Below are 18059 nucleotides of genomic sequence, written 5' to 3'. Positions count from 1 at the left end.
TATCTCATCTATTTCGTTTATTTGTTTATCTCATCTATTTCGTTTATTTTGTTTATCTCATCTATTTCGTTTATTTTGTTTATCTCATCTATTTCGTTTATTTTGTTTATCTCATCTATTTCGTTTATTTTGTTTATCTCATCTATTTCGTTTATTTTGTTTATCTCATCTATTTCGTTTATTTTGTTTATCTCATCTATTTCGTTTATTTTGTTTATCTCATCTATTTCGTTTATTTTGTTTATCTCATCTATTTCGTTTATTTTGTTTATCTCATCTATTTCGTTTATTTTGTTTATCTCATCTATTTCGTTTATTTTGTTTATCTCATCTATTTCGTTTATTTTGTTTATCTCATCTATTTCGTTTATTTTGTTTATCTCATCTATTTCGTTTATTTTGTTTATCTCATCTATTTCGTTTATTTTGTTTATCTCATCTATTTCGTTTATTTTGTTTATCTCATCTATTTCGTTTATTTTGTTTATCTCATCTATTTCGTTTATTTTGTTTATCTCATCTATTTCGTTTATTTTGTTTATCTCATCTATTTCGTTTATTTTGTTTATCTCATCTATTTCGTTTATTTTGTTTATCTCATCTATTTCGTTTATTTTGTTTATCTCATCTATTTCGTTTATTTTGTTTATCTCATCTATTTCGTTTATTTTGTTTATCTCATCTATTTCGTTTATTTTGTTTATCTCATCTATTTCGTTTATTTTGTTTATCTCATCTATTTCGTTTATTTTGTTTATCTCATCTATTTCGTTTATTTTGTTTAATAGTTTTTGTTTGTCTGCCCTATTGGCTATTTGGGTATTTGTGGTCTTATGTACGTATGTATAAGGGTTTAAGTTAATATGATTCTAGTGTTGGGGTGTTGGGTAAGTGGTGTTTATGGGACATATAAGATGTTGGGAGTGTTGGAGGTTCTCGTGGTTGAATTATACAACGACAGTTTTTCAAGCTGTAGGTCTCGGGGAGGTGCCGAGTGAGAATAGTCATGACTTATTTTGTGTTTTTTTTAGGGGTGTGTTTTGTTTTTGGGGCGTTGGCGGTTGCATCTAATCCGTCTCCGTACTATGGGGTTGTTGGGTTAGTGTTGGGGTCCGTTGTTGGGTGTGGGTGGTTGATGAGTTTGGGGGTTTCTTTTATTTCGTTGGTGTTGTTTATGGTTTATTTGGGGGGAATGTTGGTTGTTTTTGTTTATTCTGTGGCATTGGCAGCGGATCCTTTTCCCGAGGCCTGGGGGAATTGGCGGGTTGTGGGGTGTGGTGTGGGATTGATTTTACTGTTGTTTGTTGGGGTTGTGATTGGTGGTGGTGTTGGTTGTTTAAGTCTTGGTGTAAGTACTGTTGATAGTGGGGGGGTGGTTTCTGTGCGATTGGATTTTAGTGGGGTAGCGATGTTTTATTTTTGTGGGGTTGGGATGTTTTTTGTTGCTGGTTGGGGGTTATTGTTGACTTTGTTTGTGGTGTTAGAGCTTGTACGGGGGTTGTCTCGTGGGGCGATTCGGGCGGTTTAGGTTTATTGGGTGGCTCAGAAGATAGTTTAATAAGAATGCCAGCTTTGGGAGCTGGTGGCAGAGGTTTAAGTCCTCTTTTTCTGAAGTTGTGGCTAGAATTTGATGATTTTTTGGGGGGAGGGGGGTGTGAAAAATAAGTGTAATTGTTAATGTAACTCCAGCGCCGGGGAGTGCAATATTGCGTAAAAAATAAGTGTAATTGTTAATGTAACTCCAGCGCCGGGGAGTGCAATATTGCGTAAAAAATAAGTGTAATTGTTAATGTAACTCCAGCGCCGGGGAGTGCAATATTGCGTAAAAAATAAGTGTAATTGTTAATGTAACTCCAGCGCCGGGGAGTGCAATATTGCGTAAAAAATAAGTGTAATTGTTAATGTAACTCCAGCGCCGGGGAGTGCAATATTGCGTAAAAAAATGAAAGATAAGATAACGGGATGGGTGTGAATTTTGGTGGAGGTGGTGGGTAGGGGGTTTTAAGTTTTTGTTCAGTTGTTAGGGATTATTGAGGAATATAGCTAAACATGTCCAACAAGCATTCATATATATTGGTATACTCTATTTAAGTGGATGAATCATAACCAAATGCTGATAGCAAGTGCATCAGTGTAACGGTGGTTGACTCCAAATACGCAAACCGTCTCATTCAGCAACTCCTGAGGGTGAGGAACGGCTCGAAGTCCATAATGCTCAGACCTGTCTAAGGGCTCCCGTTGCACTCAGAAGGGTCACCTGTGAAGCGTTCCAAAAAAAAAAGGGAACCAACCGCCCCAAAAAGGAAAAATGCCGCGATCACGGACTTAAAAGTTGAATAAAGCGAACCAGATGGCTCGGAGAAGGGCAAGTTCGGGGGAGGAGCCAAGTTATGGCCCTGACCGAGGAACCAGAGGCGCAAAAGTGCAAGTTGTGCTAGGGGTTTAGGGGGAAAGAATGATCCTGACGCTGGTCGTGTAATGAGATTATGCAACGGCAGTAGTCCGAACCTCGTGAGAAGAACGATTAATAGATAACCTAATACCTGAAGCCGGCACTACGTGAACTAATGTGGGTACTATTAAGCATTAAATTAGGTCCTATGGCCCGTTACCATTAATATTATGTATTAAGGCACTTCCGTATTCTGGAAATAGTTTGGTGTATAAAAGTCAACTTTAATGGATTTAGCTCGAGGTGAGATAGTCGATATTCCGTGTTTCACTGCTTAATTTGTCCTAGAATGTAGAGATGGCTGTCGATAATTTTATGCCCGGCTATACAGGGCATGGGTTTAGTACATACATTATATGAATTCAGTACATTGAGTTATCATGTAATGGGGTAATTATATTAATGCAAAGTAATACATAATGGGGGGGAAGGGGGGGTGGTGAGGGGCTTTATTTTAAGGAAGTTGATTTATTTTTGGTAAAAATGCCAGCTTAGGGCTGGCATGTGGTGAGGGGCTTTATTTTAAGGAAGTTGATTTATTTTTGGTAAAAATGCCAGCTTAGGGCTGGCATGTGGTGAGGGGCTTTATTTTAAGGAAGTTGATTTATTTTTGGTAAAAATGCCAGCTTAGGGCTGGCATGGGGGGAAGATTGTTTTTATTAGGGTGTGTGGTTGGTGGGAACTCTAAGAAGGTTATAGGCCTTCACTCTTTGGTTTACAAGACCAATGTTTTTATAAACTATTAGAGTATTTAGTAGTTTAGGATTTTGTTTTCTAGGGCCCCGGTAAGGGGGAGGAGGATTAGGAGGGTTGTGAAATAGGAGAGTGAAGCTAGTTGGCCAATGATGATGAATGGGTGTTCAACAGGTTGGCTTCCTACTCAGGTTAGGATGAGTAGGTTAGTGACTAGAAGTCAGAATAGTGATTGGGATAGAGGGCGGAAGGTTATTGTGCGTTGTTTGGATTTGTGAAGTAGAGGGCTTAGGAATAGGATTAGCACTGAGGCGGCTAGTGCTAGGACTCCGCCCAGTTTATTGGGGATTGAGCGTAGGATGGCATAAGCAAATAGGAAGTATCATTCTGGTTTGATGTGTGGGGGGGTGACTAGGGGGTTTGCTGGTGTAAAGTTTTCTGGGTCTCCTAGTAGGTTTGGGGTAAATAGGGCTAGGGTTATTAGGGGGAGATATATGAGTATAAATCCTAGGATATCTTTGAGAGAGTAGTATGGGTGGAATGGGATTTTGTCGCAATTTGACGTGATTCCTAGGGGGTTGTTTGAGCCTGATTCATGTAGGAAGGTGAGGTGGATTAGGGTGAGCCCTGTGATTAGGAATGGTAGTAGGAAGTGTAGGGCGAAGAATCGGGTCAGTGTTGGGTTGTCTACTGAAAATCCTCCTCAGGCTCATTCAACTAGGGTTTGGCCGATGTATGGGATTGCTGAGAATAGGTTGGTGATGACTGTGGCCCCTCAGAATGATATTTGTCCTCAGGGCAGCACATAGCCTACGAAGGCTGTTGCTATTAGGGTGAGTAGAAGGATGATGCCTGTGTTTCAGGTTTCTTTGTATAAATAAGAGCCGTAGTAAATGCCTCGTCCAATGTGCATGTAGATACAGATGAAGAATAAGGATGCTCCGTTGGCATGTAGGTTGCGGATTAGTCACCCGTATTGTACGTTTCGACATGTGTGGGCGACGGATGAGAAGGCTAAGGTTGTGTCCGCTGTGTAGTGTATGGCTAGTAGTAGGCCGGTTAGGATTTGGGTGGCCAGGCAGATTCCTAGTAGGGATCCAAAATTTCATCACATGGAGATGTTAGGTGGAGTGGGAAGGTCAATTAGGGAGTTATTGATTATTTTTATTAGGGGGTGTGATTTTCGAATGTTGGGTGCCATTAGTTTCTTTTGAGTGCGAGTAGGATAGTTAGGATTGATAGGGCGAAAGATCCTAGATACGTTTTGATTAGTCCTGTGTGCAGGGTTGTTGAGGTTTTTGTGGCCATTTGTTGCAGGTCGGCAAGTCCTTCGGGGCCTATTTTTTTGTACCAGAACAGGTCGGTTAAGTGGAGGGCAAATTTTTGTCCGTGGTTTAATAGGCTTGTGGTGCTAAGGCGGTGAGTTAGTAGGTTGAAGTATCCTAAGTTGATGGAAAAGTTTGAGTAGATGTTTTGTTTGGGGTGTGTTAGAGTGTGGGTTATGTTTGATAGTTCTAATGCTAAGATAATACCTAGAATTGTGACTAGGATAGCTGCAGTTTTTGTAACTGTGGGTATGGTCATGGGGGGAGTTTTTGTGGGGATGATGTAGGATGTGATGAGTAGGCCTGATAGAATGGTGCCTAGGGCTAGGCGTAGAATGGGGTTGGTGATTAGTGGGTTGTTTTCGTTGATTGGGGTTGTTGGAGAAATTCGGGTGAATCCTGTTTGGACTAAGGATGTTATGCGGAGGCTGTAGGTTGCTGTGAAAGATGTGGCTAGAAGAGTTATAGTAAGTGCTCATGTGTTTAGGTAGGAGGTGTTTAGGTTTTCGATAATTAGGTCTTTTGAGTAAAATCCTGCTAGGAAGGGGGTTCCTATTAGTGCTAGGTTGCCGATGGTTAGGCAAGATGTGGTTGTTGGTAGTGTTTTTTGTAGGCCTCCTATTTTTCGAATGTCTTGTTCTCCGGCAAGGTTGTGGATGATTGAGCCAGAACATAGGAATAGCATGGCTTTAAAGAATGCGTGGGTTGAAATGTGAAGGAAGGCTAGTTGAGGGAGGTTTAGTCCGATGGCCACTATTATTAGGCCTAGTTGGCTGGATGTGGAGAAGGCGATAATTTTTTTGATATCGTTTTGGGTTAGGGCACATGTAGCGGCAAATAGTGTGGAAAGTGCGCCTAGACATAGGCATGTGGTTAGGGCAGTTTGGTTGCTGGATAGTATGGGGTGGGTTCGGATTAGTAAGAAGATTCCAGCTACTACTATAGTGCTGGAGTGGAGTAAAGCGGAGACGGGGGTGGGACCTTCTATGGCGGCTGGGAGTCAGGGGTGTAGGCCGAATTGGGCCGATTTTCCGGTAGCTGCTAGAATTAAGCCTAGGAGAGGGAGTATTGGGGTGTGTGTATGGAAGAAAGTTTGTTGGATTTCTCAGGTGTTTAGGGTTGATGCTATTCATGCTATGCTGATGATGAGGCCAATGTCTCCGATTCGGTTGTAAAGTACGGCTTGTAGGGCAGCCGTGTTGGCTTTTGCTCGTCCATGTCACCATCCAATTAGTAGGAATGACATGATTCCTACCCCTTCTCAACCCACAAATAGGAGGAATATGTTGTTAGCAAGGGTTAGGGTTAGTATAGCGACTAGGAAAGTGGATAGGTAGGAAAAGAATTTTGTGATGCTTGGTTCTGAGGCTATATATCATGTTGCGAACTGTAGGATAGATCAGGTTACAAATAATGCAATAGGGAGGAATATGATTGAGTACTGATCTATTTTTAGGCTAATTGGGATTTTAAAGTTTGCGGTGAATTTTCATTCTCAGCAGGTGGTAATGCTTTCTGTGTTTGAGTATATGAAGATTACTATGGGTACTAGGCTGGTTAGGAACGCTGTTTTAGTGGCATGGGTGATAGTGGTTGGAGAATTTTTTAGGGTTTTTGTTAGGAGGGGTAGGATTATGGGGGTTAAGATTAATGTGAGCGTGAGGATTATGGAGGTGCTTAAGAGTATTGTGGTTCCCATTGCTTTTACTTGGATTTGCACCAAGGTGGTTGGTTCCTAAGACCAGTGGATTGCTACTATCCTTTAAAAGCAAGGGGACTGAGATTTTAGGCTCAGATGCAAGAATTAGCAGTTCTTGCTGGTTGAACTTCCCCTCGGCGAGCAAGAAGGGTTCAGCTTCTATTTTCAGGATCACAACCTGATGTTTGGATTTAAAACTATGCTTGCATTGGGGGATGCCGGATATGAGATTGGGTTTAAGGATGAGTAGGATCAGGGGAAGGATGTGTAGAATTATTAAGAGGTGTTCTCGTGTGTTAGAATTTTGTAGGGAGGTGATGTGGGTTGGGGTAATTCCTCGTTGGGTTGTGAGGAGGAGGTAGAGGGTGTACGAGGCTGTTATTAGGGTTGCTGTTCCAGTTAGAATAATTGTTGGGGTGGACCAGTTGAATAGTGCGGTGATGATGGTTAGTTCTGCTATTAGGTTGGTGGTGGGGGGTAGTGCTATGTTTGTGAGGTTTGCCAGTAGTCATCAGGTTGCTATTAGTGGGAGAAGGGATTGTAGGCCTCGTGTTATTAAGAGGATTCGGCTGTGTGTTCGTTCGTAGTTAGTATTGGCTAAACAGAATAGTATTGAGGAGGTCAGGCCGTGGGATACTATGAGGATTATTGCCCCTGAGAATGATCAGGGGGTTTGGATTATGCTGGCTGCGATTACGAGTCCTATGTGACTTACGGATGAGTAAGCAATAAGTGATTTCAGGTCAATTTGTCGCAGACAAATTGAGCTAGTTATTAGTGCTCCTCATAGTGCTAGGGCAATGAATGGGTAGTGTAGGTGGTTTAGTAGGGGGTTTATTAATAGGGTTATTCGTATGATGCCATATCCTCCTAATTTTAGGAGGAGAGCTGCGAGTAGTATGGATCCTGCGATTGGTGCTTCTACATGGGCTTTAGGGAGTCATAGGTGAAGTCCGTAAAGAGGTGCTTTTACCATGAACGCTAGGAGTAGGGCTAGGGTTGATAAGAGGCCTGTTCATGAGTGTGGTATGGTGGGGTGGTTGAGTTTTATTATTAGGAGGTGGAGGGTACCAGTTTGTGAGTGTAGGGCTAGGATTGTGACCAGTAATGGTAGGGAGCTGATAAGGGTGTAAAATAGCAGATAGATTCCTGCGCTTAGACGGTCTGGTTGATTTCCCCATCGAGTAATTAGGGCTAGGGTTGGGATTAGAGTTGCTTCGAATGAGACATAGAATAGTGTAAGTTCTGTGGCTGAGAATGCTAGGATGATGAGAGGTTGAGTGAGGGTGAGGGTTAGGATGAAAATTCGTTTTCGTGGGGCAGGTTCATGTTGAAGATGATTTTGGGATGCTAGGATTATGAGGGGTAGTAATCAGCAGGTGAGTGTTAGGAGGGAGGAGGAAATTTGGTCTATGCCTGTTCATTGGGTTAGGGTTTTACTTGGGTAGTAGGTTGGGAGGAGTCAGTGTAAGCTGAGGAGGGCAATTATTAGGCTGTGGATTGTGGTGTTAATTCATAGGAATTTTGCTGGGGATAAGAGAGCTGTTGGGGGTAGAAGGAGGGTTGGGAGGAGGATTTTTAGCATTGGAGGAGGTTTAAGTTGTGTAGGTGGTCAGAACCGTGGGTGCGGGTTGAGGCTACTAGTATGGCTAGGCCTGTGCCAGCTTCGCAAGCTGAGAATGTTAGTATGAGAATTGGTGTCAGAGTGAGTGATGCTGCTTGATTTTCGGTGGGAAGTACGGATAGGGCAATGTATATGGATAGTATTATGCTCTCTAAACATAGTAGGGCAGAGATTAGGTGAGTGCGGTGGAGGGTGAGACCTAGGCTGCTTAGGGTGAAGGCTGAGCAGTAACTTAGACATATAAGGGACATTAAGAAAGTCATAGGGTGGGACTATGGTTTGTTGAGTCGAAATCAACTGTCTTGATTAGACTAACTCTCTGTTATTCTGCTCATTCTAGTCCTCCTTGGAGTCATTCGTAGATTAGTCCTAGTGTGAGTAGAGTGATGATTAGTAGGGTTCAGATCAGGGTGGTGGTGGGGGATTGTAGTTGAGTGGCTCATGGCAGGGGGAGTAGGAGTGCAATTTCTAGGTCGAATAGGAGGAATAAAATTGCTACTGAGGAAGAATCGGATTGAGAAGGGTAGTCGAGCTGACCCTAGGGGGTCAAATCCGCACTCGTACGGGGACAATTTTTCGGAGTCTGGAGTTGTTTGGGCTAGTCAGAAGTTTAGGGAGATTAGGATGATGCTTAGGGCGAGGGATAGTGTGAGTATGAAGAGGATTGTGTTTATTGCTCTCCTCTGGAGTTATACCAGATTTTAGAGATTGGAAGTCAATTGTAATCAATATACTAGGGGAGCAGGATCCTCATCAGTAGATAGTTATGTATAGGAATAATCAGATGACATCTACAAAGTGTCAATATCAGGCTGCGGCTTCGAATCCAAAGTGGTGGCTTGGTGTAAAGTGGAAGTTGATTAGTCGTAATAGGCAGATTGAGAGGAAGGAGGATCCGATGATTACGTGTAGGCCATGGAATCCTGTAGCGACGAAGAAGGTTGAGCCGTATACGCTGTCGGCGATTGAGAATGGGGCTTCGTAGTATTCTATGGCTTGTAGGATTGTGAAGTAGGCTCCTAAGAGGATAGTTAGGCTGAGAGCTTGGATTGCTTGTTTGCGGTTTCCTTCAGTGATGCTGTGATGGGTTCATGTGACGGTAACTCCTGATGCTAGTAGAATGGCTGTGTTAAGTAGGGGTACTTCTATGGGGTTTATGGGTTTGATCCCTGTTGGGGGTCACTGTCCCCCCAGTTCTGGTGTAGGGGCCAGGCTTGAGTGGAAGAAGGCTCAGAAGAAACCTAAGAAGAAGAATACTTCTGATGTGATGAATAGAATTATTCCGTATCGAAGGCCTTTTTGTACTGGGAGTGTGTGGTGGCCTTGGAATGTACCTTCTCGAATAATGTCTCGTCATCATTGGAGTATTACGAGGATTATGGAGAGTAAGCCTAAGGTTAGGAGTTGGGGGGATTTGTGGTGAAATCATATAGCCAATCCTGAGGTGGTGAGGAGGGCGGCAGCAGCTCCGGAGATTGGTCAGGGGCTGGGGTCTACTATGTGGAAGGGGTGTGCTTGGTGGGCCATTAAATGTTTTCTTGTAAGTATAGGCTTAGTAGGAGGACGAAGACATACGCTTGGATTATAGCTACTGCTACTTCTAAAATGGTGAGTAATAGAAGGACTAGTATGGTTAAGGTGGAGATTGCGGGTATGATGGGGAGGAGGGTGACAGTGGCTGTGGAAATGAGTTGAATTAGTAAGTGCCCTGCTGTTAAGTTTGCTGTAAGTCGGACTCCAAGTGCTAGTGGGCGGATAAGTAGGCTTGTAGTTTCAATTATGATTAAAGCGGGAATGAGTGGGGTGGGGGTGCCTTCGGGCAGTAGATGTCCTAAGGAGGTTGTGGGTTGGTTTCGTAGTCCTGTGAGGAGGGTAGCGAGTCAGAGTGGGAAGGCCAGAGCTATGTTTATAGATAGTTGGGTAGTAGGGGTGAATGTGTAGGGTAGTAGGCCTAGGAGGTTGATTGTGAGGAGTAGTATTATTAGGGATGTAAGGATTAGTGCTCATTTGTGGCCTTTTTTGTCTAGGGGTATTATTAGTTGTTTTGTGATTAGGTGGATTAGTCATGATTGAAGGGTGACGAGACGGTTGTTGATTCATCGGGTGCTGGGGGAGGGGAATAGTAGGGTTGGGAAGAGAATAGAGAGGAGGGCTAATGGTATGCCCATTAAGTAAGGGCTTGAGAATTGATCGAAGAAGCTTAGGTTCATGGTCAGGTTCAAGGGGTGGATTTGTTAGAGGTGTTGGTTTTGTTTATGGGGGAGTTGGTGGGGGTGAATGGTAGGAGTTTAGGTTGGATAATTAGTAAGAAGATTGCTCAGGTGGTAAGTATGGTTAGGAATCATGGATTTGGGTTTAGTTGGGGCATGTCATTAAGGAGGGGTGGGCTGTCCTCTTTCTCTAGCTTAAAAGGCTAGTGCTGTTGCATAGCTTCTCAATGATTAGGATGATAGGAGTGTGGATCAGTGCTCGAAATGAGTTAGGGGGGTTGATTCTACTACGATTGGTATGTAGCTGTGGTTGGCTCCGCAGATTTCTGAGCATTGGCCATAGAAAACGCCTGGTCGGGTTGTGATGAAGGATGTTTGGTTGAGTCGTCCTGGAATTGCATCAGTTTTTACCCCTAGGGAGGGGACGGCTCATGAGTGAAGTACGTCGTTGGCGGTGATGATGATGCGAATTGGGGATTCCATTGGGATTACAATACGATGGTCTACTTCTAGTAGTCGGAAGTGCCCTGAGGGGAGTTCTGTGGTTGGGATTATATAGGAGTCGAATGTCAGGTCTTTGAAGTCTGTGTATTCGTAAGCTCAATATCATTGGTGTCCGATGGCTTTTAAAGTTAAATCAGGTTCATCAATTTCGTCTATTATATATAAGATTTGCAGGGATGGCAGGGCAAGTAGGATGAGGACGATGGCTGGTAGGATTGTTCAGATAAGTTCTACTTCTTGTGCATCTACGGTGTTGGAGGATAGTTTTTCTGCTAGTATAAGTGTCAGTAGATATAGGACTAGGCTGCAGATTGCAAGTGCAACCATTAATGCGTGGTCGTGAAATTCTACGAGTTCTTCTATGATTGGTGAGGAGGCATCTTGAAATCCGAGTTGGGATTGGTTGGCCATGGTAGGGGTGTTCAGGGGTTTCACCTGTGATTTAGCTTTGACAAAGCTGTGTAATGGGTTTACTAACACCCCATAAGAAAGAAGCATGAGTGGTTTGATGCAGTTGGCTTGAAACCAGCGTGTGAGGGTTCGATTCCTTCCTTTCTTGGGTTTGGACGAAGGTTGGTTCTTCAAAGGTGTGGTATGGGGGTGGGCAGCCGTAGATTCATTCGATGTTGGTGGAGGTTAATTCTGTTTGAAGGACTTTTCGTTTTGCTGCAAATGCCTCTCAGATGATGAATATTAGTAAGATTACGGCTGTTATTGAAATTAGGGAGCCGATAGAGGAAAGGGTGTTTCATAAGGTGTAAGCGTCTGGGTAGTCTGAATAGCGTCGTGGTATACCGGCTAGGCCTAGGAAGTGTTGGGGGAAAAACGTTAGGTTTACACCTGTGAATATGATTCCGAAGTGGGTTTTGGATCATGTGGGGTGTAGGGTATATCCGGTAAATAGGGGGAATCAGTGGGTAAATCCGGCTAGGATGGCAAATACGGCTCCTATTGAGAGGACGTAGTGGAAGTGGGCGACTACGTAGTATGTGTCGTGTAGGGCAATGTCTAGTGAGGAGTTTGCTAGTACGATGCCTGTTAGCCCTCCGATTGTGAATAGGAAGATAAAGCCTAAGGCTCATAGTATTGGTGGGTCTCATTTGATGGTGCCTCCATGTAGTGTTGCTAGTCAGCTGAATACTTTAATGCCGGTTGGGATAGCGATGATTATAGTAGCGGAAGTGAAATATGCTCGGGTGTCTACATCTATTCCTACGGTGAATATGTGATGGGCTCATACAATAAAGCCTAGGAATCCAATTGATAGTATAGCTCAGACTATTCCTATGTAGCCGAATGGTTCTTTTTTGCCTGCGTAATATGTTACTACGTGTGAGATAATTCCAAAGCCAGGGAGGATTAGGATGTAAACTTCTGGGTGGCCGAAGAATCAGAATAAGTGTTGATAGAGAATGGGGTCTCCTCCTCCGGCGGGGTCGAAGAATGTAGTGTTTAGGTTTCGGTCGGTTAGTAGTATGGTGATGCCAGCAGCTAGAACTGGAAGTGAGAGAAGCAGGAGTACGGCGGTGATAAGTACGGATCATACGAATAGTGGGGTTTGATATTGTGATAGGGCGGGTGGTTTTATGTTAATGGCTGTTGTGATAAAGTTGATTGCCCCTAAGATGGAAGATACACCTGCAAGGTGTAGGGAGAAAATGGCGAGGTCTACTGAAGCACCGGCATGGGCTAGGTTGCCTGCTAAGGGGGGGTATACGGTTCATCCTGTTCCAACTCCCGCTTCTACTGTGGAAGATGCTAGGAGTAGTAGAAAGGATGGGGGGAGCAGTCAGAAACTCATGTTGTTTATGCGGGGGAATGCTATGTCTGGAGCTCCAATTATAAGGGGGACTAGTCAGTTTCCAAACCCTCCGATCATAATGGGTATGACTATGAAAAAGATTATTACGAAGGCATGGGCGGTGACAATGACATTGTAGATTTGGTCATCTCCTAGGAGAGTCCCTGGTTGGCCAAGTTCTGTTCGAATAAGGAGGCTAAGGGCAGTGCCGACTATGCCTGCTCATGCTCCGAAGAGTAGGTATAGGGTGCCAATGTCTTTGTGGTTTGTTGAAAATAGTCATCGGTTGATGAAAGTCACAGGTAAGATGGCTGAGTGTTTAGGCGTTAGGCTGTAGTCCTTTTTACAGAGGTTTGATTCCTCTTCTTATCGACTCTGTGGTGAAGTTCATGTTGAGTTGCAAACTCATTGATGTACATTGAGAGTGTGCCAGAGTCTGGTAGACAGAAGCTTGTTGGTTTGAGCGTCTAACTGTTAATTAGAAGTTTATGGGATCGAGGCCCATTTGTCTAGGCTTATTGTGGAGGCCCTAGCTTAATTAGAGTATCTAAGTTGCATTTAGATGGTGCAGGTTTAGTGTCCTGCGGGTCTTAGTGGTGTGGGCAGAAACTAAGAGGATTTAACTCTTATTTAAGGCTTTGAAGGCCTTCGGTTTAAGTGGGCGGTTATCCTAAGTTTCTTAGGTGATGGTCAAGATTGTGGGGGAAAGGGGGAGGAGAAGGATTGATAGGGAAATTAGGGCAGCAGTTGGCGTGTTTGTAGGTTTGTTACTGTATCATTGCTTTATAAAATTTGTGGTGTTTGGTGGGAGTGTGATTGTGGAGCAATATGCAAGGCGTAGGTAAAAAAATAGGCCTAATAGGGAGAGTATTGAGATAATTATGGCCGTGGTTGATATCTCTTGTTTAGTTAATTCTTGAATGATGAGTCATTTTGGTAAAAAGCCAGGGAGTGGGGGCAGGCCGGCTAGGGATAGTAGTGCTAGCGTCAAGGATGCGTTTAGTGATGGTATTTTTGTTCAGGAGGTTATTATTGTGGATAGTTTTAATGAGTTGGTTGTGTTGAGGGCTAAGAAAATGGAGGCAGTTATCAGGGAGTATAGGTAGAAGGATATTATTGTTAGTTTGGGGTTGTATATGAGGATAATGGTTATTCAGCCTAGGTGGGCGATTGATGAGAAGGCTAGGATTTTTCGAATTTGTGTCTGGTTGAGTCCTATTCACCCTCCAACAGCTGCGGATGCGATGGCCATGGTTGTTAGCAGGAGTGGGTTTAGTGAGGGGGCAGTTAAGAATAAAATAGTGATGGGGGGGAGTTTTATTAATGTGGAGAGGAGTAGGGCGGTGGTTATGGGTGAGCCTTGCATGACCTCTGGGAATCAGAAATGGAAGGGTACTAGTCCTAGTTTTATTGCTACTGCTATAGTCAGTAGGAGGGAGGCTACTGGTTGGGTTAATTGGGTAATGTCTCATTGTCCGGTGAGCTGTGCGTTGATTGTGCTCGAGAAAAGGATTAGTGCGGAGGCGGTTGCTTGGATGAGAAAGTATTTGATTGCGGCTTCGACAGCTCGAGGGTGATGTGATTTTGAAATGAAGGGGATAATGGCAAGGGTGTTGATTTCTAATCCAGTTCAGGCTAGTATTCAATGGTTGCTTGAAATTGTAATGGTTGTTCCCAGTAGAAGACTTAAGGAGAATATTAGTTTTGTGAGGGGGCTCATTTAGTAGAGGAAGGGGTTAAACCATCATTTTCGGGGTATGGGCCCGATAGCTTTATGTTTAGCTGACCCTACTAGGAAGTAATATAAGGGAAGTATGGAGGGTTTTGATCTCTTCTGTGCAGGTTCAATTCCTGTCTTCCTAAGGTTTTGCAAGGAAATGAGAGGATTGGTAGACCTCTATGTTCACTTTATCATAGTAACCCTTATGTGTTCAGGCACATTTCCTTATGCAGGCGTGTTTTAAGCGGGAGGGAGGCCTGCATAGCAGATTGGTATGCTGGTGTGTCATAGGCATAGAGCTAATGTTAGCGGTAGGAAGTTTTTTCAGAGAAGGTGTATGAGTTGGTCATAACGAAATCGTGGGTATGAGGCGCGAATTCAGAGAAAGCCAAAGGAGAGGAGGAGGGTTTTTGTGGCGAGGATTATTGGGAATAGTTCTGGGGGGAGGTCTAGGGAGCTTGGGTTGATGAAAAGAATGGCGGTGAGTGTGTTTATTAATATAATGTTTGCGTACTCAGCTAGGAAGAATAAGGCGAATGGACCTGCGGCGTATTCTACATTGAAGCCTGAGACTAGTTCGGATTCTCCCTCTGTCAGATCGAATGGGGCGCGGTTGGTTTCAGCAAGGGTGGAAATGTATCATATTATTATGAGGGGTCAGGTGGAGAAGATTAGGTATAGGGGTTCTTGGGTAGTGGCAAGGGTGTTTAGGGTATAGTTTCCACTTAGTATGATTATGGAGAGGAGGATGATAGCTAGTGTTACTTCGTATGAGATGGTCTGTGCGACTGCTCGGAGGGCGCCGATTAGGGCGTATTTTGAATTTGAAGCTCAGCCCGATCATAAAATTGAATATACTGCTAAGCTTGACATGGCTAAGAGGAATAGTAGGCCCAGGTTCAAGTCTGCAAGAGAGAAGGGTAGGGGGAGAGGGGTTCAAATTGAAACTGCAAGAAGGAGGGCTAGTATTGGGGTTAGGGTGAAGAGTAGGGGGGAGGAGGTTGATGGTCGGATGGGTTCTTTGGTGAATAGTTTTACACCATCTGCTACTGGTTGTAGGAGTCCAAAGGGGCCAACAATGTTTGGGCCTTTTCGGGCTTGCATGTAGCTTAGGACTTTTCGTTCTACTAGTGTTAGGAAGGCTACGGCGATTAAGATTGGAAGAGCATAGGCTAAGAATATGGTAAGGTGCATTAGGGGTGTTGGTTGGGTCATGGTTGAGTTGTGGGGAGCTAGGGAGAGGATTTGAACCTCTAATTAAAGGGTTTAAGCCTTTTGCATTTGCCAGGCTTTGCTACACTAGCGGCCCTTTTTTAGGGGTTTGGGGTGGGTAGTCCCTTGAGCAGTTTAGTTGAGGTCATTGCTTGGGGAGGGGGGCGTGCCGGGGAGTATTGGCCCCACCTTTCCGGTCCTTTCGTACTGGGAAAGGTTCATCATAGATAGAAACCGACCTGGATTGCTCCGGTCTGAACTCAGATCACGTAGGACTGTTAATCGTTGAACAAACGAACCCTTAATAGCGGCTGCACCATTGGGATGTCCTGATCCAACATCGAGGTCGTAAACCTCTCCGTCGATGGGGGCTCTTGGGAGAGATTGCGCTGTTATCCCTGGGGTAGCTTGGTCCATTGTTCAACTGTGTTGGGTCTGGTTGCTGTTTGCACGTTGATGGGTGGTTCTTGGTTAAGATGGGTTGTCTTATTTTTGGAGGGTGTGTTTTACTCCAAGGTTGCCCCAACCGAAAAATTATGAGCCAATGTTGTGAGGGGGTAGTGTGCCTGGTAGGTTTAAGTTTGGTGCGTGATGGCCATTGATTTTTAAGTTCCACAGGGTCTTCTCGTCTTATGTGCTTATTCCTGCTTTTGCACAGGAAGATCAATTTCGCTGATTATCTGTAAGAGACAGTTAAGACCTCGTTTAGCCATTCATACAGGTCCCGATTTATGAGACAATTGATTGCGCTACCTTTGCACGGTTAGGATACCGCGGCCGTTTAATGTGGTGTCACTGGGCAGGCATCACCTCCAATACTTGTTAAGCTGGAGGCTATGTTTTTGGTAAACAGTCGGGCCTTGTGTTTGCTGAATTCCTTTTACAGATTTTAATCTTTCTAGTGGGCGCACCTGGGTTGGGTTAACAGTGTATTGGAATGTTTGGTCTTGTTGTGGTTGGGAACATTAATTTTTCTGTTAATGGTACTTGTTACTAAGTTTGCGCTCGAGAGGTAGTAGATTACCTAGTTACTCATTTTAGCATTAGCTCTTCTATTGCTTATAGATTGACCTGCTAGTTTTGAAGGGAGTCGTGCTGCTTTTGTATTTTTTTACATGGAGCTTTGACGCACTCTTTGTTGGTGGCTGCTTGAGGGCCTACAATTTTTAAAGCTTTATAAGTTATCCGCTAATGAAGGCTGTATTCTTTATTAAAGGAGCTGTACCCCCTTTAAATAGCTCTTAGCTCATTTCAATTTGGGTTGATTGGGGTCCTTGAGGGAGAGACTAAGGGTGAACTTAGATTCGTTTTGCAGGTAACCAGCTATCACCCAGCTCGGTTGGCTTTTCACCTCTACTGACAAGTCGTCCCACTCTTTTGCAACAGAGACGGGTTCGCTCGGGGGCAGCTGCTTGTAAGTAGCTCGCATGGGTTTCGGGGTGGCAAGCTTAAGTTCGCTTTGCTTGGTTGTTCTTGCTAAACCATGATGCAGGAGGTAAAAGGGTATACCTTTGCTGTTTATTGCTTGAGGTTTCATTTTTATTTCATCTATCCCTTGCGGTACGGAGCTCTATTGCGCCAGTGGGCCTTTTCTATCGCCTATACTAAGGCAGGAGAATGTTTTGGCTTAGTGGTGGGGAAGGGTGAATTTTTGATTAGTCTTCGGGTGTTGTGGCTGGGCTAGAGGAGGCTCAGGGTGATCTGGTTGGTGGCAGATATCTCTCAGGTGTAAGCTGAGTGCTTTAGTCTTGTAGCTACACCCTGATATGCTAAGTACACCTTCCGGTACACTTACCTTGTTACGACTTACCTCATCTTTGGCTGTAGTAGAGGGTTAGTTATCTGGGGTTGGTAGCTTGTGAGGAGGGTGACGGGCGGTATGTACGTGCCTCAGGGCCAACTTAAAGTAGGCTTATGTTATCCTGCTTTACTGCTAAATCCGCCTTCTGGAAACAATTTCATGTCTCCTTCCGTTGGAGTGTTCTATATTAGAAAATGTAGCCCATTACTTCCACTTCGTAGGCTATACCTTGACCTGTCGTGCTAACGGGGTGGTTATTGTGCTCACTGTGCGCCCTTCAATTAGGGTGAGCTGGCGACGGCGGTATGTAGGCTGTATTCTGGCGAGAAGTGGTAGGGTGTAGCGTGGGGTGTCGTTTACAGAACAGGCTCCTCTAGGTGGGTTTGGGGCACCGCCAAGTCCTTAGAGTTTCAAGCGTTTGTGCTCGTAATTCTCGGGCGGATGTGCTATGGTACGATGAACATCAGGATTTAGGGCTAGGCATAGTGGGGTATCTAATCCCAGTTTGGACCCTAGCTTTCGTGGGGTTTGGTCCGTCGGATATACTAGGATCATTTTTAAGTTGGCCTTAGGGATATCTTGGGCTTATGACAGCTCAGTTATGTTTTGGTTATTCCTAGTTATTATGACAGGTTCTAGTCCACTCTTTACGCCGTGTGACTGTTGGCTCGGGTTTCTTGTATGACCGCGGTGGCTGGCACAAGATTTACCAACCCTAAGGCTGCTATGACTAAGTCAAGCTTGCGCTTATTGCTTAATGTTAATTACTGCTGAGTGCCCGTGGGGGTGTGGCTGAGCAAGGCGTCTTGGGCTACAGTTGATGGTGTGTGCCTGATGCCTGCTCCTTTAGTCTTGGCAAGAGGTTTAGGGCATCTACACTGGACCGCAGATACTTGCATGTATATGTCTAGCAGGGGCCAACTGTAAGGTTAGGACTAAGTCTTTTGTCCCTGGGTTTTATATTGCATACCATCTTGGCATCTTCAGTGCCATGCTTTGGACTGTAAGCTACGGGGAC

The 18059-nt window shown here is 44.3% G+C and overlaps 13 protein-coding genes across 13 annotated transcripts, besides 25 other annotated features; 1 reads left to right on the top strand and 12 right to left on the bottom strand. All coding sequences in view use genetic code 2, as the record gives it.

The window, feature by feature from the left end:
* The first annotated feature begins 932 nt into the window (after positions 1-932).
* Positions 933-1003, top strand: a tRNA (tRNA-Glu).
* ND6 (NADH dehydrogenase subunit 6) lies at positions 1001-1528 on the top strand. The gene has a single exon. The coding sequence runs from the start codon at positions 1001-1003 to the stop codon at positions 1526-1528; it is 528 nt and encodes a 175-aa protein (YP_009128619.1).
* A 14-nt stretch (positions 1529-1542) lies between these two features.
* Positions 1543-1613, top strand: a tRNA (tRNA-Pro).
* Positions 1613-3132: a sequence feature (control region).
* Positions 3133-3201, bottom strand: a tRNA (tRNA-Thr).
* Positions 3202-3203: 2 nt separating this feature from the next.
* On the bottom strand, positions 3204-4346 carry CYTB (cytochrome b). Its single transcript has one exon. The coding sequence runs from the start codon at positions 4344-4346 to the stop codon at positions 3204-3206; it is 1143 nt and encodes a 380-aa protein (YP_009128618.1).
* Positions 4347-4351: 5 nt separating this feature from the next.
* On the bottom strand, positions 4352-6169 carry ND5 (NADH dehydrogenase subunit 5). Its single transcript has one exon. It carries the CDS (start codon positions 6167-6169, stop codon positions 4352-4354), a length of 1818 nt encoding a protein of 605 aa, YP_009128617.1.
* Positions 6170-6240, bottom strand: a tRNA (tRNA-Leu).
* Positions 6240-6305, bottom strand: a tRNA (tRNA-Ser).
* Positions 6306-6376, bottom strand: a tRNA (tRNA-His).
* Positions 6377-7754, bottom strand: ND4 (NADH dehydrogenase subunit 4). The gene has a single exon. A coding segment is annotated over exon 1 (1378 nt).
* ND4L (NADH dehydrogenase subunit 4L) lies at positions 7748-8044 on the bottom strand. Its single transcript has one exon. The coding sequence runs from the start codon at positions 8042-8044 to the stop codon at positions 7748-7750; it is 297 nt and encodes a 98-aa protein (YP_009128615.1).
* A 1-nt stretch (position 8045) lies between these two features.
* Positions 8046-8114, bottom strand: a tRNA (tRNA-Arg).
* Position 8115: 1 nt separating this feature from the next.
* On the bottom strand, positions 8116-8467 carry ND3 (NADH dehydrogenase subunit 3). The gene is given in 2 exon segments: positions 8116-8292; positions 8294-8467. 2 exon segments carry the CDS (start codon positions 8465-8467, stop codon positions 8116-8118), a joined length of 351 nt encoding a protein of 116 aa, YP_009128614.1.
* Positions 8468-8536, bottom strand: a tRNA (tRNA-Gly).
* COX3 (cytochrome c oxidase subunit III) lies at positions 8537-9320 on the bottom strand. Its single transcript has one exon. A coding segment is annotated over exon 1 (784 nt).
* Positions 9320-10003, bottom strand: ATP6 (ATP synthase F0 subunit 6). The gene has a single exon. It carries the CDS (start codon positions 10001-10003, stop codon positions 9320-9322), a length of 684 nt encoding a protein of 227 aa, YP_009128612.1.
* ATP8 (ATP synthase F0 subunit 8) lies at positions 9994-10161 on the bottom strand. The gene has a single exon. It carries the CDS (start codon positions 10159-10161, stop codon positions 9994-9996), a length of 168 nt encoding a protein of 55 aa, YP_009128611.1.
* A 1-nt stretch (position 10162) lies between these two features.
* Positions 10163-10233, bottom strand: a tRNA (tRNA-Lys).
* Position 10234: 1 nt separating this feature from the next.
* COX2 (cytochrome c oxidase subunit II) lies at positions 10235-10918 on the bottom strand. The gene has a single exon. The coding sequence runs from the start codon at positions 10916-10918 to the stop codon at positions 10235-10237; it is 684 nt and encodes a 227-aa protein (YP_009128610.1).
* A 6-nt stretch (positions 10919-10924) lies between these two features.
* Positions 10925-10990, bottom strand: a tRNA (tRNA-Asp).
* Positions 10991-10992: 2 nt separating this feature from the next.
* Positions 10993-11066, top strand: a tRNA (tRNA-Ser).
* Positions 11058-12608, bottom strand: COX1 (cytochrome c oxidase subunit I). The gene has a single exon. It carries the CDS (start codon positions 12606-12608, stop codon positions 11058-11060), a length of 1551 nt encoding a protein of 516 aa, YP_009128609.1.
* Position 12609: 1 nt separating this feature from the next.
* Positions 12610-12680, top strand: a tRNA (tRNA-Tyr).
* Positions 12680-12746, top strand: a tRNA (tRNA-Cys).
* A 2-nt stretch (positions 12747-12748) lies between these two features.
* Positions 12749-12821, top strand: a tRNA (tRNA-Asn).
* A 10-nt stretch (positions 12822-12831) lies between these two features.
* Positions 12832-12901, top strand: a tRNA (tRNA-Ala).
* A 10-nt stretch (positions 12902-12911) lies between these two features.
* Positions 12912-12988, bottom strand: a tRNA (tRNA-Trp).
* Positions 12989-14028, bottom strand: ND2 (NADH dehydrogenase subunit 2). Its single transcript has one exon. A coding segment is annotated over exon 1 (1040 nt).
* A 1-nt stretch (position 14029) lies between these two features.
* Positions 14030-14101, bottom strand: a tRNA (tRNA-Met).
* Positions 14101-14171, top strand: a tRNA (tRNA-Gln).
* A 9-nt stretch (positions 14172-14180) lies between these two features.
* Positions 14181-14253, bottom strand: a tRNA (tRNA-Ile).
* A 15-nt stretch (positions 14254-14268) lies between these two features.
* On the bottom strand, positions 14269-15243 carry ND1 (NADH dehydrogenase subunit 1). The gene has a single exon. It carries the CDS (start codon positions 15241-15243, stop codon positions 14269-14271), a length of 975 nt encoding a protein of 324 aa, YP_009128607.1.
* A 15-nt stretch (positions 15244-15258) lies between these two features.
* Positions 15259-15332, bottom strand: a tRNA (tRNA-Leu).
* Positions 15333-16931, bottom strand: an rRNA (16S ribosomal RNA).
* Positions 16932-17004, bottom strand: a tRNA (tRNA-Val).
* Positions 17005-17986, bottom strand: an rRNA (12S ribosomal RNA).
* Positions 17987-18059, bottom strand: a tRNA (tRNA-Phe).

The sequence above is a fragment of the mitochondrial genome of Falco cherrug (assembly GCF_023634085.1).
Source record: "Falco cherrug mitochondrion, complete genome".
Taxonomy (NCBI): domain Eukaryota; kingdom Metazoa; phylum Chordata; class Aves; order Falconiformes; family Falconidae; genus Falco; species Falco cherrug.
Note: the sequence above shows the minus strand (reverse complement) of the source record. Positions and strands in the feature narration are given on the sequence as shown.